The 15,488-nt window shown below is 44.7% G+C and overlaps 1 protein-coding gene across 1 annotated transcript in view; it reads right to left on the reverse strand.

Moving 5' to 3' along the window:
* The window catches only part of CWH43 (cell wall biogenesis 43 C-terminal homolog), a 49,512-nt gene extending 43,226 nt beyond the window's left edge, over positions 1–6,286 (reverse strand). The window contains exons 1-4 of the mRNA XM_028100738.2: positions 6,244–6,286; positions 3,985–4,176; positions 2,477–2,597; positions 1,933–2,087 (exon numbers count right to left, since the gene is read on the reverse strand). Coding sequence (XP_027956539.1) covers positions 1,933–2,087; positions 2,477–2,597; positions 3,985–4,176; positions 6,244–6,286 — 511 coding nt within the window. The remainder of the gene's footprint in view (positions 1–1,932; positions 2,088–2,476; positions 2,598–3,984; positions 4,177–6,243) is intronic.
* Between the last annotated feature and the right edge of the window lie 9,202 nt (positions 6,287–15,488).

Genomic DNA, 15,488 nt, shown 5'->3' on the forward strand with positions numbered 1-15,488 from the left:
TTTTACAGATTAGAAAACTGAGACCCAGAGAGAACAAGCCACTTGTCCAAGATCATACTGGTAAATAGAGCTTAGGCAGACTGGCTCCCGTGCCTCTGTGCCTAACTACACCATACTTCATGGGACTCTTTCACCAAGACGTCTCATTTCATTGCATCAATGACTTCACATAGAAAAACGTAAGAACTGGACAAAATGCGGGCAGGAGAATTTCTTTGTAGGAACAGACAGCCTGTTGGGCAGATGCCTCATGATACTGTGAAGCTCTCCACAGGGTAGAAGAAAGCCTTAGGGTCTGCCTGTGGGGCTGGCAGCTAGATTTCACAAGGAGGAAGAAAGCCCTTCTGCTACTAAAGGGGTCAGAAGGAGAGCAGAGCTGGGAGCCACAGGGATGATGGGGAGAGTGGTGAAGATGCAGGAGGCCAGGACCTGGAGACTAAGCAGACTTTACGAAAGGAGAGACCTAAACTAAATTTGCCAAGAATCACTGCTGTGTCCTATGGCGCGGGACCCCTCCCCCAGGACCCAGCAAATCTTTGATAAAACTACAGAAATGCCTGGTATGATCTGATATTCCGGGCAAACAGGTGAGGAGTCTGGAGTTTCGTAAATGAGGCACAGGGCAAAAACAGGAAGAGACCAACAACTGGGTCACATAAATTTAAAACAGGCGAGAAAGAAGAAAACTCAAGTCAGGAAATGTAAACGATACCCTGACGTGCAGATCTTTATCAGGCTGTACCTGTGAAATTTGCTGCCTGAGTTGCCACCTTTAGATGTTAGTGTTTTATAAAACATAAAGCATGTATTAGGGCGCCAGACTGCATTCTAAATGTTCTAACTAATATTAATGTCACTTGACCAATCTGCTCGCCTGATGCTCCCTTACTCTCACTGCCCCCGTTTCATGCAAAAGTTGGGGCCAAAGGGGGATTACACAAGCACTTTGTTCATGGTGAGCCAAAACCCTCTAAACTTCCATTAATCTGTGAGATTTCTCCTTGTATTGACAAAAGAATAGTGACTCACTGAGACTTACACAAAAAGCCAGGTGTAAGTTAACCAGAATCTAGTAACACTTCTCCCTTCTTTTGAGAAGGATCTCAAGTTAGCATATGGACCAAACATCCAAGTTGGGGATGTCTATGTCTCTGAGAAAGTCAGCTCCAGAGAGAGACAGGTGACTTGAAAGGTGGTGTAAATATGCAAGATTTCCTTTCTTTTCAAGTTTCAGACTTGAAGCTTAAGTATCTTCAGACTCCCGGGGTGTCTGGGTGGCTCAGTCGGTTGGGCGTCTGACTCTCCATTTCGGCTCAGGTCGTGATCTCGGGATCCTGGGATCGAGCCCTGTGTTGGGCTCCCTGCTCAGGGGGAGTCTGCTTGTCTCCCTCTCCCTCTGCCCCTCCCCCTGCTCACTCGCTCACTTTCTTTTTCAAACAAATAAATCTTTAATAAAATGTATCTTCGGATGCCCACAAAAAAAAAAAAAAAATTACAAAGAACCCAGATAGTTCTCCCAGCCCTTGCTGACAACTAACTTCTCAGAGTGTTAGAGATATACTGGGGTCAGTATGGAGGAAGAGAAATGAAGGGTCTCATCCTGGAAAGCTCCGTCCGGAGGGAAAAGGGAGAAAGACAGAACAGAGCTGAAAGCCGGCTGGGAGTCTGAGGCCTGTTTTACCCTCCCACTCCACACCGATAAGAGCCAGAAATTTTCACCGTCTGTTCTGGCAAGGAAAAGGTGCCTTCTGCTTAGATAATACTCCACTGGCTATGGCAGTTACTATTTCAGAGGGACAGAACATTGAAATGGAGAAATAGCGCAGAAAGACTTTTTATCTTTTCAAGATGTGTTGCATTCAGGTAAGAAAAGTAAACTACGCAAGAGAGCAAATTCTTAAAAAAACAAAACAAAACTGAGCGTACACTTACCTGTATAAATGCGATCAAGTGTGGCTATGGTACTTAATGTCAGTATCACTCTGTTGGACATCTGATAGCTCCAGACTGGGTTTAGTGAAGTGTACCAGATGCGGAGAACAAGAAGAAGAATCTGTCCGAAAATGAATCCCCAGATTCTGAGGTACCTGTAAATACAAAAATATATTTAACAACTTTTTATGTGGTTTCTGTGTGCTATGTTCATAGTGAATGTCATAATTCAGAGAATGAGTATATGAAACAGTCCTGTTGGTAATTTGCAGTAAGGAATACGCCTGAGTCTTTATATAGTCCATTACCTAGGCAACTTGTTATAATTCCTTAATTCTAAAAACATGATGGAGACTGATGGCAAGCATTCCCATTCTGATCTCGTGAAAAAGAAAAAAAAAAATGAGACTTCTACAAGCTGTATGCAAAGTAAGTACTATCACTTGGAATTCCTGGTCCCAACCTCCCGCTTGGAAAGTGATCACACTTGTTTGTCTACAGGCATAAGATACAAACCTCTGTCCATAGACAGAAGATACCATACCTTTGCAAGCCACTTCCTGCCCACCATGTCACGGCTTGCAGGATCAGCGAGGAAGACACACCAAGGGCAAGGACCACCAGCCGAACCCTGGCATTTGGAGCCAGGAAGGAAGCTATGCCGCCTACAAACAAGTAAAGGGGAGCTAAGCGTTTCTGGCAATCGTGCATCAGGACCTCATGATCTGCATTTGGTAACTGTTGTGCCTTATACCATCTTTATACTCAGGTAGATCAAGTTAATATGTAATCGTGTGTATAAATCTTTTAAAAATTTTTTGTGATGTCATTCGTAACACAAAATCCACTACGTTGAAGCGTACAATTCAGTGTCTTCTAATATCCTCACAAAGTTCCGCACCTATCACCACTAATTCCAGAATATCTTCACCACCCCAAAAAGAAGCCCATACCCATTATCAGACCCTCCTTCTTCCTCCTCCCCACCACCCCAGCCCCGGGCAATCACTAATCCTCCTGTGTGTCTGGATTTTTCCCATTCTGAGCATTTCGTATAATGGAATCATATAACATGTAGCCTTCTGTGACTGGCTTCTTTCACTTAGCATAAGGTTTTCAAGGCTTATCCATACTGTAGCATGTATTAGTACCTCATTCCTTTTTATGGCTGATTAACAGTCCACTGCGCTGATATAGTACATTTTGTTCATCCATTCATCAGCGATGGGCATTTGGGTTGCTTCCATTCTTTGGCTATTAAGAATAATTTTGCCATAACCATTTGTGTTCGATGGTTACAGGATCACAATGCCATAAGCATTGTGAACCAATGTTTTCATTTTTCTTGGGTATATACTAAGAAGTGGAGTTGTTAGGTCATATGATAACTCCGTTTAACATTTTGAGGAACTGCCAAACTGTTTTCTGAGGCAGCAATCATAGTACGTGAAGCTACATACAAATGTATGTGTATGGGGAGGGAGGTGTTCCTTGTATTCTACACATTTTAGTATTTTTAAGAACCGATTATACTTCCTTTCCAATAAACCAATCATATTCTTTGCTCTGTTATCTATTGAGTTGTTGGCCCTTTTTATTACTGACTTGTAGAAACCCTATGTTAGTGAAACTAGCCCTTTGGCTAAAAGAGCTGCACGTATCTTTCCTAATTTGTTGTTTGACTTTGCTTTACTATCCCGTTCATCATGCACAATTTTTCTATTTTCATGCAGTAGCATTCAACAATTTTTAATGATTTCTGACTTTTGTGTCGTACTTGGGAAAAGAAGACAAAATGTTCAAGAGGTGACCTGTTCTCCCTCTTCATTTCAGTGATCCTTAGGCTTTTCCAATCTGACAGAAAAGTTAGAACTGTTAGAGGCATGGCCTCTTGGTGTAGCCTTCCAATTCCACTAAAACTCTTTAAGGTAGTCATAAGAGAAAGATAAATCTTGTTTCATTTAATCATTTAGCATTCAAAGAACAGTCTACATATTTTCACTTGATTTTTGACAAAAAGAAAAACCTTAAAGAAGCACTTTTAAATCTTACCCACAGTAGTTATCCGCAACAGAATGAGCATCCACTTCTCGTTAGCCAATTTCCAGAAAGGAGTAAATACTAGGAATATTGGAGAAAGAAACGCTATGCCAAAGCCTTCAAGCCCAGTGAGTTCTAGAGTTTGCAGGGGAAAGTAATAGATCATCGGTCCCAGGCCATGGCAGAGAGACCAAGAAACATACCCTAGGGGGAAAAATGTTTTAAAGAGAAAAAAAAATGTTTAAAGGGCAAGTGTAAAGGTGTCCTTGTTTCCCCGCAGTAGCCCTGCACCCCGCCCCCATAACTGCTCTGGCCGACCCACCCTGCTTCACCATTCTGACCTTAACAGGGTTCCACTACAGAATTCCTCCCCTCTAACCCATCAGAAAGGGAATGTCCAAGGATGAGAATGGGTCCTGCTGTGGTGAGTCGCTTGACACCCCTTGTTTACTCCTTTAACCTTGTTCACACTCCCACAGGTTGTCCCTTTCTTAAAACCTCTTTACCTGGACCATCTGTGTTGAATTTGATGTTCTGTCAGGACCCTAATTGATAAAATGTCTTTACCTAAGTCAACCCCTCTATAAAGAGCAGTTATCATGAAAATCAAAAAGAAGAACAAACAGGGGCGCCTGGCTGGCTCAGTTGGATGAGCATGCGGCTCTTGATCTCTGGTCGTGGGTTCAAGCCCCATGTTGGATGAAGAGATTATGAGAAAAAAAAAGCAAAGAAAAAAAGGGGTGGGGGGAGACAAGCAGCAGGACTCCCTTCCTCCCACTCCAGACGGCACCCAAAGGCAGGTTAGTTAGGCAACAATCATTTTCTTGTAAGTAGACTTTTTTAAACCTAACCTTAGGAGACAGTATGGGGTAAGTGAAAAACCTAGATCTGAAGTCAGGCTCACCTCTGCCAACTACTGACTGCATCATCTTCTACATTAATGATAATTAACTAATGGGCACTTACTATGTGTCAACATCTGTGCTAAGTATTTACAGAGATCATCTCTCTTGTTTCCTCATCCAACTCATGTCCTATGAAATGGACACTTTTTACTCCCCTCTTACAAATGTAAAAGCAAAGAAAACTTCTGTGATTCAGAAAGTTATTGCCTAAGGTCAAAACCGTAGCACATGGCAGAGTGAACCTAAACCCGGGCAGTCTGGTTCCAAATGCAGCCATCTATCTTCGTCACATGTAGTTAACTTTCTCCCCTCGTACTTCTCAGCCTTCCTTTCTTAATCAGCAAAATAGCTCTTTTAGCCACCTCACAGGGTTGTTAGGATTAAATGAGATCAAGTACTCAGAGTACCTAGCACCCTGGGTACTTACTGAACGTAATTCACGTTACACTGCTGTACTTATGAGATACATTTGGAGCCAGGGCAAAAGCGGGGCGGGGGGGGGGGGGCTTCTGAATATGAGCAGCTCCCAGAAAATCAAGTTTTTAGGCAGGTGCCCCTCCCAAGCCCAATTAATGTTTCATAATGAACAGAGAGGTGATAGCATTCTCCCAAACGTTTGGCTGGGAATTTTTTTTTTAATTTTATTTATTTATTTCAGAGAGAGAGAGAATGAGAGATAGAAAGCACGAGAGGGAAGAGGGTCAGAGGGAGAAGCAGACTCCCCGCTGAGCAGGGAGCCCGATGTGGGACTCGATCCCCGGACTCCAGGATCATGACCTGAGCCGAAGGCAGTCGCTTAACCAACTGAGCCACCCAGGCGCCCTTGGCTGGGAATTCTGATTTTAATCACACAAGTCCGACAGAATTACGCCAATAATTGTTCTTGGGACTTTTGGCAAAGCTGTTAAGTGCACACACAGGACTTGAGTTCGACGCTCTTCGTCAAATGCCCAAGGGTGAGGTGTGCCCACCTCAGGCCGCGGGGGGACACGGCGGCCCCTTTCCTTCAGAAAGGTAAGGTCCAGCACTGAAGTTTATTAATCTAAATTTAAAGGTCTGGGGGGCTGTACAGCAGCGCCAGTTCAAGGCCTCCACGTGGAGAACTGGGCGCAATCCCAGGGTGGCGTGGGAGCTCGGAGGCACTGTCTCCCTCCCACCCCGCCCCGAATCCTCGGCTTCCCATCCCCAATCTGGGTCTCGTCTCTTTTTGACTTCGGTAGCAAAACTTCCCAGGGGACTTCTCTATTTGGGGCGCGGAGCGCGCTCCCTCCTTCCCGAGCCCAGCCCCCCGGCCCAGCGCCGTGGCTCCAGACAGGCGCGGGGAGCGGGCCGCCCCGACCGAGCGCCCAGGGCGGCCTCGGCTTACCCAGCAGGCTCTCCAGGAGGATCTCTCGCCACAGCCAGGGCATGGCCGCGACGTGGAGCCGCGCTTCTTCAGCCAGCAGCACGCGCCCGCCCCGCGCCCACCGCTGCGTCCTCGGGAGCTGGGTCCGCGCGCACGTCCCCTCGCCGAGCCGGCCGCCACCCACCAGCCCGCGGCCAGCGCGCCCAGCCGAGCCCGGGCGAGGGTGGGGCCGCCGCGCGTCCGCCTCCGCTCCCCACGCCCAGCCCAGCCTGCCCGGGCGCGTGCCAGCTGCGCGCTCCGGCGCCGGCCCCGCGACTGCTCCCGGCGGGCTCACGGGGGCCTCGGACCCCTACGTCGGGCAAAACCCGGGGCGCCCGGCCCGGCCGCAGAGCAGTCCGGGGAAAGAGCGCTGCAGACGCCCGGGAGGGCGGGAACCGGCGTAGCGTCAGGCCGGGGGTGCCGGGTTTAAACGAGGCCCACGGGGGTGAGCTAACGAGGGGAAGGGTGGAAGGGAGGGGGCCTGCAGGACGGGCGCCCGCGCTCTGGGCGAACAGGAGCCAACAGCACCTCGGCTTTCTTAAGGCCTGGGCGACGCTCGGGAGGCGGGCGGCTCCCCAGGCTGCGCTACTCCTTCTCGGCTTGGTGGTAAACAAATTGCGCTCGGGGAGGGTGGTCCAAACATTCTAGAGGCTCCAGGATCTTCTGTGGCTTTTAGAAACGTCGCAACCCTTGCTCAGGGGAGAGAAAACCGCTGATGTGCGAGGAAACTCTGCCCTCCTCAACTTCATGAATAATGATGTTTGAGAGTGCCCATCCCTAAGGAGAAAGGGAGAGACGTTCTAATTAACAATGGAGCCAGTGAACTAGGCCGGTTGTTTCTCGCTCAAATATTACCACACCCCAGAATGTATTGAAAAAAATTTTTGAACCTTCCCAAAGCGATTTATATTAATTCGCTTTAACTCCTTAGAAGACTTTATCGTTTATCACTTCTGGAAAGTTGTTCTGAAATGAAACAATGAAGAGTTGCCTAAAAGTATAAGAATCGCTTCAGAGCAATTGTTGCTATAAGTCCATAGCAGTTTGGAACAAAGAGTTACAAACCACTCAGGTAATTACTAGTACTCTGTCGCAAGGATAGCATATAGATCAGTGGAACAGAACTGAGAGTCCTGAAATAAATCCTCTCCATTGGGATCAGATGACTTTCAACAAGTTTGCCAAGACAGTTTCCTGGGGGAAAACGATGGTCTTCAACAAATGGTTCTAGAACAACTGGATACCTACCTGAAAAAGAATAAAGTAGGACCCCTATCCCACACAATATGCAATATGCCATTTAATTCTAAATGGATCAAAGACCTAACTGTAAGACATAAAACTATAAAACTCTGAGAAGAAAACATAGGAGTAAATCTTCAGGGTCTTCAGTTGGGCAGTGAATTCTTAGAAATGACACCCAAAGGGGCGCCTGGGTGGCTCAGTCGTTAAGCATCTGCCTTCCGGTCAGGTCATGATCCCACAGTACTGGGATCGAGCCCCGCATCAGGCTCTCTGCTCAGTGGGGAGCCTGCTTCTCCCTCTCCCACTCCCCCTGCTTGTGTTCCGTCTCTGCTGTGTCTCTCTCTGTCAAATAAATCAATAAAGTCTTTAAAAAAAAAAAAAAAAAAAGAAATGATACCCAAAGCCCAAGTAAAAAAAGACAAGAGATAAACTGGGCCTCAGCAAAATTAAAAGCTCTGTGCTTTAAAGGACACTATCAAGAAGGTGAAAAAACAATGCACATATTGTGAGACAGTATTTTCAAATTGTACGTCTGGTAAGGAGCTGTTATCCAGAGCATACATTAAAAAATTTGAGTCAACAATAACAACCCAATTTAAAGATGAACAAGAGATTTGATAGACCTTTCTCCAAAGAACATATACAAGTAGCCAATAAGCACAGGCAAAGAATATTCAAATAATTTCATTAGGGAAATGCAAATCAAAACCACAATGAGATACCACTTCACACTCACTAAGATGGTTATAATCAACAAATCAGACAATCACAAGTGTTGGCAAAGATTTGGAGAAAGTGGAACCCTTCTACATTGCTGGTGGGAATGTAAAATGGTATAGCTACTTTGGAAAATAGTCTGGTAATTCCTCAAATGATTAAACATAAAGTACCATATGACCTAACAATCTCCTGGGTAAGTATAAGTATGTATACCCAAGGGAAATGAAAACATGCAGAATTTGTACACACATGTTCATAGAACCATATTTATAATAGCCAAAAAGTGGGAACAGCCCAAATGTGCAACAAATAATGGTTGGATAAACAAGAGGTGGTATATCCATACACTGGAATATTATTCAGCAATCAAAAAGGAATGAAGTACTTATATATGCTACACCATGGATGAAGCTTGAAAAACATTATGTTAGGGGCGCCTGGGTGGCTCAGATAGTTAAGCATCTGCCTTCGGCTCAGGTCATGATCTCAGGGTCCTGGGATTGAGCCCGGCATCAGGTTCCCTGCTCAGCGGGGAGTCTGCTTCCCCCTCTCCCTCTGCCTCTCCCCTGCTTGTGCTCCCTCTCTCTCTCTCTCTCTCAAATGAATACATAAAGTCTTTAAAAAATGTAAAAAAAGAACACATTACGCTATGTAAAAGAAGCCAATCACAACATAAATCACATATTGTACAATTCCATTTAAATGAAACTTTCCAAACTGGCAAATTTGTAGTGACCAAGAGTAAATTAGTTGCTTAGGGCTGGGGGACAAGTGGCAAGGGAAAGGGAATATTCAAATGGGCATACAGTTTTTCTTTTGTCCTTTTTTTTTTAGATTTTTTTTATTTATTTATTCATGAGAGACAGAGAGAGAGAGGCAGAGGGAGAAGCAGGCTCCCAAGGGGCAGGGAGCCCGATGTGGGACTCGATCTCAGGACTCCAGGATCATGACCTGAGCCTAAAGCAGACGCTTAACCATCTGAGCCACCCAGGCGCCCCCATACAGTTTCTTTCAAGGAGGGGATGAAGTGTTCTAAAATTAGATTGTGGCCGTGGTTGCACAACTATGAATATACTAAAACTATTGCCTTACACATGGTATACAGGTGAATTATAGGTGTGTGAATTATATCTCAAGAAGACAGCTTTAAAAATGCAATACGTTCTAGTTATGTTTTATAAAAACGTTTTGGTTCTGTTCCAGTCTTTTTTCTATCAGCCATCCTTCAACATGTGAAGGGCTTCAGTGAATATAAACATCAGACACTGCTTTTTCCTTCCTCTTTGCCCACATACATTAATTTTTCTTGCTCCCATATGAAAAACATCGTATTTAGTGCTGTGAGTGCCATGTAGGTGCTCTGTAAAGTTTGTCCCTTTCAAAGCTAAGTTGTAGGGCGAACTTTGCTTCTATTAAGGATGCATTGTGTTTTCTCTTCTACTGAAAAACTGAAAGCTCAGTTTTTAGTCTTAGTAATTTTTTTTTTCTCTTTAACCATTTGATCACTGCTACCTTCAAGGGAGTCTGGAAAAATGCAGTGTAGCTGTGAGCCCAGAAAGGAAAGAAATCAGGTTGTGGTGAGCAGCTGTTTCTGCTATAAACACCTACTTTATACATAGTTGTTTTGGGGTTTAAATAGATTAAGTACTAAGGCACTCAGCATATCGCCTATGGTATTTAACTTGCATTATTATTTGTATATCTCTTCATAATATTTGACCTTATGCTAAGCATATTGTAGGTAAGTACTTGTTTGGCCATTACGTCAATAACCTCTCCATTCTGAGCTTATTTTAATTGCCTTCTCTAGGCATTCTCTAATTCATTCTGACTTTCTTCCAACTGTGGAGAAAAGAATGGCATCAATATGCCAGGGAGAATTTCATTAGGGTTTTTTTTTCCCATTCCGCTTCTACAAAGGGATAATAATAATTTGGTTGTGTTTGCAATAATTTTTCTGATTTACCATGTTGTCCCTCTGTGGCACATTGTGGGAACATCTATCATGATTCCTGACCCCTTCTTATGTAGCTTGTAAGTACCTAAGTTCTTATGTGGTTTGAATTATTGTTCCTACAACAGGTTAATTATGAAGTTGCTTTTAATTTCATTCCCAAATATCGTAAGTCCAACAGAATGTTTATTTTTTTTTTTAAGATTTTATTTATTTATTCATGAGAGACAGAGAGAGAGAGAGAGGCAGAGGGAGAAGCAGGCTCCCGAGGAGCAGGGAGCCCGACGCGGGACCCAATCCCAGGACCCTGGGATCATGACCCGAGCCGAAGGCAGATGCTTAACCATCTGAGCCACCCAGGCGCCCGTTTAGATGAACTTTTAATTACCTTGCTCTCCATTTAATCTCGTTGCTATTTAACTATTGTTACTGTATAACTTTTACTCATGACATACAGAATATAAGTTACTATATAACTATCAGCGTCATTCAGCTTGATCTGCTCTGTGAATGCATCCATTATACGTAATTCACTGCTGCTACCTCAGTTTTTGTATTTACAGTCTGCCTGGTTTTAATCTAATTTCAAAGGCCACGGTCTTTTCATTTTTGTCGGTATCTCTTCTTTGACCTCCAAATGCCATTTGCATTCTTATTTTGCATGGAAATGAATGAAGCCCATTATGGCATTACCCACTGCTCCTTTCCTCCTTCCCTGTTTCTTGGAGGCTGAACACGTCAAGGTCAGTCAGAACATATTGAGACTATTTTTATCAGAAGACAAGAATCTCTACAAGTAGATAATACTTTTTATGGAATAATAAAGATCCTCTGGTCTAACAAAAAACAGAAATGATTTTCTTTGAAGAGGCAAAACAAGAAGAAACTCTCCTTCGTGTCTCTTCAAGCTCTCAAGTATGCCCATTTTTTTTTAGAGCATCCGGGCCTCTTTAGTATAAGCTAAGTCCGTGTTTTACAATGACAGATGTTTATTACTCACTCACATCACATGTCCATGGCGGGGCAGCTGCCACGGTTCTTCATCCCCATGAATCTGGGACTCAGGCTGAAGCAGCAGCCTCTACCTGTGGGTCTCATCGAAGACTACATCACACTCGGCAAATAGAGTGGTCAAGCTGATTCAGTGGGGCAAAGTGTATACAAAAGAAGCAGGGAGTGTTTTGAACAATAATGCAATCTATTACAATTCATTACGTCTATTATATATATATGTATACACACACACACAGTCCATTATATTATATGTATATACAGAGGGAGAATTTACAGTTGTTAGTCCTTTTCATTTTAATTAGGAATTGATTAGTAGTTATTTAATTATCTTTGATTATTTGCTTCTTTTTTGCCTAATACATTAAGAATATTTTCTCATGTCCATCAGGAATTTTCTGAAACGTGACTTTTAATGGCTTTATGTTATTTCATAGCATGGTTATATATAATTTACTTAACCCTTCCCCTTTTGATGGATATTTAGGTTGCTTTGTTTATGGTAATATTCAATAAACAGACTCCCTACCTAGAAAACATGAACACGCCCCCATTCAGTTCATTCAAAAGAGAGAGGTTACACGTCTCTAACAAAATGAAAAAAGTAATGATCTCTAAGAAACTGATGATCTTGGCTTTGTTTTAGCCAAAGTCTTCAAGGCACTGGATTTTGCTTGAGATCAGCGGACTTCAGCTTGTGGCTCTGAAGAAACAAAAGAATACTCTTTGCCTGCCTCTCTCCACTTTGGGCAACTAAGTTGCTTTCCTTGAATGGAAACAAAATGGAAGCTCCGATGGTGGAGAAGGTTAACTATCTGCCCAAGCATTCCTGTCTGTCCTCTGCTGTCCAGAGAACAGAGCTGTTACTAGAGAGGAGCTGCCAGCCAGAGGCTGCACTTCTCAGCTCTCTGGCATCTCCATGGGGTCTTAGGTAACTAGTTCTCATCAGTGGAATGTGACCAAGGGATGTGTCACTGCCAGACAAGGAGGATGGAACGTGCTGCCTCTCTCCCCTTTTCTCCTCTTCTGCTTATGATGAGACCCTAGGGAAAGGCTGAGCCACAGGAGGAAGGGAGCCGAAGACCTTGACTCATTACAAAGAGGAAAGCTAGCCTGTTGACTGGGAACACCAACCTTGAACTGGTGAATATGATTAAGCCACTGAAATGCCGGGGTTTATTCAGTACGGAACTAGCCTTGCCCTAACCGATATGCCCCTATCCAGTTTTTTCCCCAGAGGTTAAGGGAGTATAAAAATTAAGGGGATGCCCTTGAGTGCTCATCCTGTGCCCTTCTAGGCATAAGAAGGAGAGAAAGAGGAATAATCAGGTTACAAAAATGTGAGTGTGATGCTTGAACTAGTTTGTCCTCTAAGCATTGTTATGCTGCCTCTCAGGAATATTTGCTCAGTAAATGCTCTCTAGGGAAATCAGTACAGGCAGGGAGGGATCCAGTCTCCTCAATTGCCAGAGTCTTCTGTCAGGTTTTCAACTAAGGTTACCACTAAAAGCACCACATTCTTTTGAACTGGAAAAATGGAGACCATAATACAACCCTTAAGAGTGGGGCTTCAGAGATGAACCCATCCGTATTCAAATCCCAGCTCACCCGTGGACTAGCCCATAGCTAAACTTCTGGGAGCAAGGGTCAGAAGCCAAGCTGTATTCCTGATCCATGGAGAAAATCTCTGCTGCGTTGAGCACCGGATGCCACAGTTAGCTCGCCATGTCCGCGCTGGGAACTCAACTCCCCTGCTCCCACCACCAGCATGGGAGCCACCACTGCCCCCCAGACCGCGCCTTTTCGGCTGCCATATCTGCCAACACCTCCAGCGACAGTGTGTCAGCTAAGGTCCCTAGGGGAGCAGACACCAGGACAGAATTAAAATTGAAAGGTATCTATGAGGGGAATACCCCTGAAAAACAAAAGGGGAGGGAGCCCGAGAAGGCGAGGAGAGCCTTCAGAGGGTGATGTGGGTCCAATGCTCCTGCAAAAGAGAGCGGGGAGAAGGGAGGACAGGAGGGGGGAGCCCCAGACTGTGGTGACCTCTGCGAAAGTCTCAGCTGGACAGAATGGGAGGCTACCGGAGGATCCGGCCTCGGGAGGACTAGCCCGGCTCCTGTGCATCACTTTCCCCCTCCATTGAACGGAGCTGCCAGGTTAGAGCAGAGGCATGGAATGAATGCGGGCAGTGGATGCATTTATGCTGTTAAATATGCTCCTCACAGCAGGTTCACTTGGAGATTTGAGGGGCATATGTCCCTGCCCCCAGAGAAGATGCTCTGGCCTCACCGGCTCCTGGGTCAAAGTCTGAGTGATGGAGATTAGACCGTGTGCTCTTACTGCAAGAAAGCCCAGGGGAGCAAGTGACTGGCATTTTCAGCACCTCCTTAGATATAGGCCAAAGCAAATGAGTGTAAGGCATGCGAAGCCCTTAGCCCAACGCCTGGTGTGTAACAGCTGTTATACTCACCCACCACCCCAAGAATGTCTAGGAAGGCCATGGAAGGAGAGGCATTGTCAAACCAAGCTCTCCTAGATTCAAATCTTGACTCCAGCCTTCCGATGCAATTGGGCAAGTGAGTTACCCTTTCTGAGCATCAGGTTCCTCTCCTGTAAAGCCTCCTTTGTGGAGTCACTGTGAGGATTTGCATCACCATATGAAAAATGATTGACCTGGAGTAGGCTCTGAGAAAAACAGCGATGCTATAGTTACTTTGTAGTGAACAGAGTAAGCAGCACCAAGGTTAAAGGGTACACTCTGTGGCGGTGGGCACTATGCCATGTTCATCCTTGTAGGCCTGGCACTCAGTATGAACAGTGAGATGCCAGGCCCTCAATAGATATTTGCTGATGAATGAATGAATGAATGAATGAATTTTTTTCTTATTGACAGAAAACAAAGAGAAAACTACATAAATCATTTTATTTTTTTTAAGATTTTATTTATTTATTTGGGACAGAGAGGACACAAGTGGGGAGGAAGGTCAGAGGGAGGAGGAGAAGCAGGTTCCCCGATAAGCAGGGAGCCTGATGCGGGGCTCGATCCCAGGACCCTGAGATCATGACCTGAGCTGAAAGCAGACACTTAACGGATGAGCGACCCAGGTACCTCTACATAAATTATTTTAAACTAGGATTTTCTTTTGCAGACTAATTCTCCCTGATAATGTCTTCCCTTCTTATTTTTTTCCTAATGTTCTTGCATGCAATCCAACCTCTCCAAAGAGTTTAGGGATTATATAGTCAAATAGTTTCATTTTATTTCATTAATTCAATCTTTATTCTGATCAAAGGAATAGAATACATGGTTTTAAAAGTCACATAGTAATGACAAAACATCTTTCCCCTGGCTCACCCCTCCCTGCCCTTGATCCCCATTCCTCAGGGGTAACCAGTTTCAACTCCTTAGTTGTTTTGTTTTCTTTTTAAGATCCACCCATTTATTTTAGACAGAGCGCGCGTGCACGAGTAGGGAGAGGGGCAGAGGGAGAGAGAGAGAGAGAGAGAGAGAGAAGGAATCCTCAGGCCGAGTCCCCACTGAGCATGGAGGCTCAGGCAGGGCTGGCACGGCCCAATCCCAGGACCCTGAGATTATGATCTGAGCTGAAACCAATAGCCGGTCCCCCAACCGAGACACCCAGGCATCCCCCCCTTAGCTGTTTTTTTGGTATTTACTTCCATATTTTTATGTGTTGATTTTTTTAAAAAATTAGACATCGTTGTTGATTTTTTTATTGTAGAACATGGGGGTTTAATCTCTTCTCCCTACACACATAAACACACACACATACTTCTTGCCTTCTTTTATCCAATATAGTTGTGACAATTTCGCAAATTTTTCATAAATCAGTAGTGTGTTTATTGTGTTAAGATTCTGTCACTGCCGCATCATGCAGAACACTGCAATTCTATTTTATTTCTCATATAGTTTTTGTGTTCTCTTTATGATTGATTTTTTTTTCATTTACTTACCTGTGATAACCACAAATTCATTCCCAAACTGGCCCCCAGAGTTGTAAAACCTCATGATAGTCAAACCCATGAGGCCTTCTACCCATTCCCTTCTTCCTCTGGAATCACCTCTCCTGGTGGTGCCCTCCACTCTTCTGCTCCAGTCTGGACAGGCTGCTCTCCAGGCTGGCTCCAGAGCTCTTGTCCTGAAGCTTCCCATCAGCGCCATTTGAGAAACTGCTCTCACCTCTCTTCTGTGTTGGGCTCCCTCTTTCCAGGATCCCATGTCTTCCTCTTCATTGGTGGACTCCAGCGGCTTCCTGAGAAAGAGTACATAGGAAGC

This window comes from Eumetopias jubatus, unplaced genomic scaffold (assembly GCF_037043125.1).
Source record: "Eumetopias jubatus isolate StellerSeaLion01/CBP00866 unplaced genomic scaffold, mEumJub1_p1.0 scaffold_2, whole genome shotgun sequence".
Classification (NCBI taxonomy): domain Eukaryota; kingdom Metazoa; phylum Chordata; class Mammalia; order Carnivora; family Otariidae; genus Eumetopias; species Eumetopias jubatus.